Genomic DNA, 1,551 nt, shown 5'->3' with positions numbered 1-1,551 from the left:
CTGCCAGGAATCAATAGCATGCTTCAGCGAAAGATAGCTGAACTAGAAGAGGAACAGTCTCAAGGGTCTACTACCAACAGTGACTGGATGAAAAATCTGATCTCACCTGATTTAGGTGTTGTATTCCTTAATATACCTGAGAACCTGAAGAACCTGGATCCTAACTATAGAGTAAATAGGAGTGTAGAAGAAGCTTGGTTTACTCTCCAATACTTAAATAAATTGTCTATGAAACCAGAACCTCTTTTCAGAAACATAGGAAATACCACTGACCCTATCATTTTATTTCAGAAAATGGGAGTTGGCAAACTTGAGATGTATGTGCTTAATCCTATCAAAAACAGCAAAGAGATGCAATATTTTATGCAGCAGTGGAGTGGTACTAGCAAAGATAAAGCTGAATTCCTGCTACCAAATGGCCAAGAGCTAGACATTCCATTATCCTATTTCACCTCTGTCTCATCCCTGATTGTGTGGCATCCAGCTAATCCTGCAGAAAAAATAATCAGAGTTCTGTTTCCTGGAAACAGCACCCAGTATAATATTCTAGAGGGACTAGAAAAACTCAAACATTTAGACTTCCTTAAACAGCCAATGGTTACACAAAAAGACCTAACTGGAAACATTGCTAGTCCATCTGTGAAACAAGCAAAGGTGAAACAAGCAAAGTTGAAACAGCGAACAGACAGCAAGGAGAGTCTGAAGCCTGCTGCAAAGACACCACCAAGTAAGCCTGTCAGAAAGGAATCTAAAGAAGAAACACCAGAGCCTGTGAAGCCAAGTCCAGTACCAGAAAAGCCTCAGAAGCTGGAAAGCAAAGAAAAAGTTCCAGTTAAAAAAGAAAAACCAGCAAAAGTAGAGACCAAACCAATAGTGGTGGAAAAAGACATAGCAAGTAAGGAAGAACTAGTGAAATCTGAAAATCCTGAAAAACAAAGTACAGATGTAAAACCGAAACTGTCGAAGGAGAAGACAGTGAAAAAGGAAGTCAAACCAAAACCTGAAGAAAAGAAGGAGGACAAAGAAAAACCAAAGAAAGAGGTTTCTAAAAGAGAAGAGAAAACACCTGTCAAAAAAGAGGAAAAACCAAAAAAAGAAGAGATCAAGAAAGAAGTTAAGAAAGAGGTGAAAAAGGAAGACAAGAAGGAAGCTAAAAAGGAAATAAAGAAAGAAGCTTCAACAAAAGAAGCTAAAAAAGAAGCTAAAAAAGAAGAGAAGAAGGAAATCAAGAAGGAAGACAAAGAAGCCAAAAAGGACATCAAGAAGGTTCCTAAAGAAACAAAGAAGACAGCTACTCCTTCAAATGAAGCCAAAAAGCCAGCAGCAAAGCCTAAACCACAAAAGAAGGAGGAACCTGCTAAAAAAGAAGCAATACCTGCTGGAAAGCCAAAGGAAAAAGGAAAAGTTAAAAGTGTGAAGAAGGACCTCAAAGTCAGTGGAGCACAAGCTGCCCTTGCAGCAGTTGGAGCCACAACTGTAGCAGCTGCAGAAATTACAGCCGGTGGAAAGGAGCTTGAGGCAGAAAGATCCCTTATGTCTTCACCAGAGGAT

At 39.4% G+C, this 1,551-nt stretch overlaps 1 protein-coding gene across 1 annotated transcript; it reads left to right on the top strand.

Moving 5' to 3' along the window:
* Window positions 1-3: 3 nt before the first annotated feature.
* On the top strand, window positions 4-1,548 carry LOC121358010 (microtubule-associated protein 1B-like; the record flags this gene model as incomplete). Its single annotated transcript, XM_041475845.1, has 1 exon — window positions 4-1,548. A coding segment is annotated over one exon (1,545 nt), but the record flags the coding sequence as incomplete, so codon positions are not given.
* Window positions 1,549-1,551: the final 3 nt, after the last annotated feature.

Source organism: Pyrgilauda ruficollis, unplaced genomic scaffold (genome assembly GCF_017590135.1).
Source record: "Pyrgilauda ruficollis isolate IOZ18807 unplaced genomic scaffold, ASM1759013v1 scaffold3665, whole genome shotgun sequence".
NCBI classification, from domain to species: domain Eukaryota; kingdom Metazoa; phylum Chordata; class Aves; order Passeriformes; family Passeridae; genus Pyrgilauda; species Pyrgilauda ruficollis.
The sequence above is the reverse complement of the archived record's forward strand: the minus strand, read 5'-3'. Positions and strand labels throughout refer to the sequence as shown.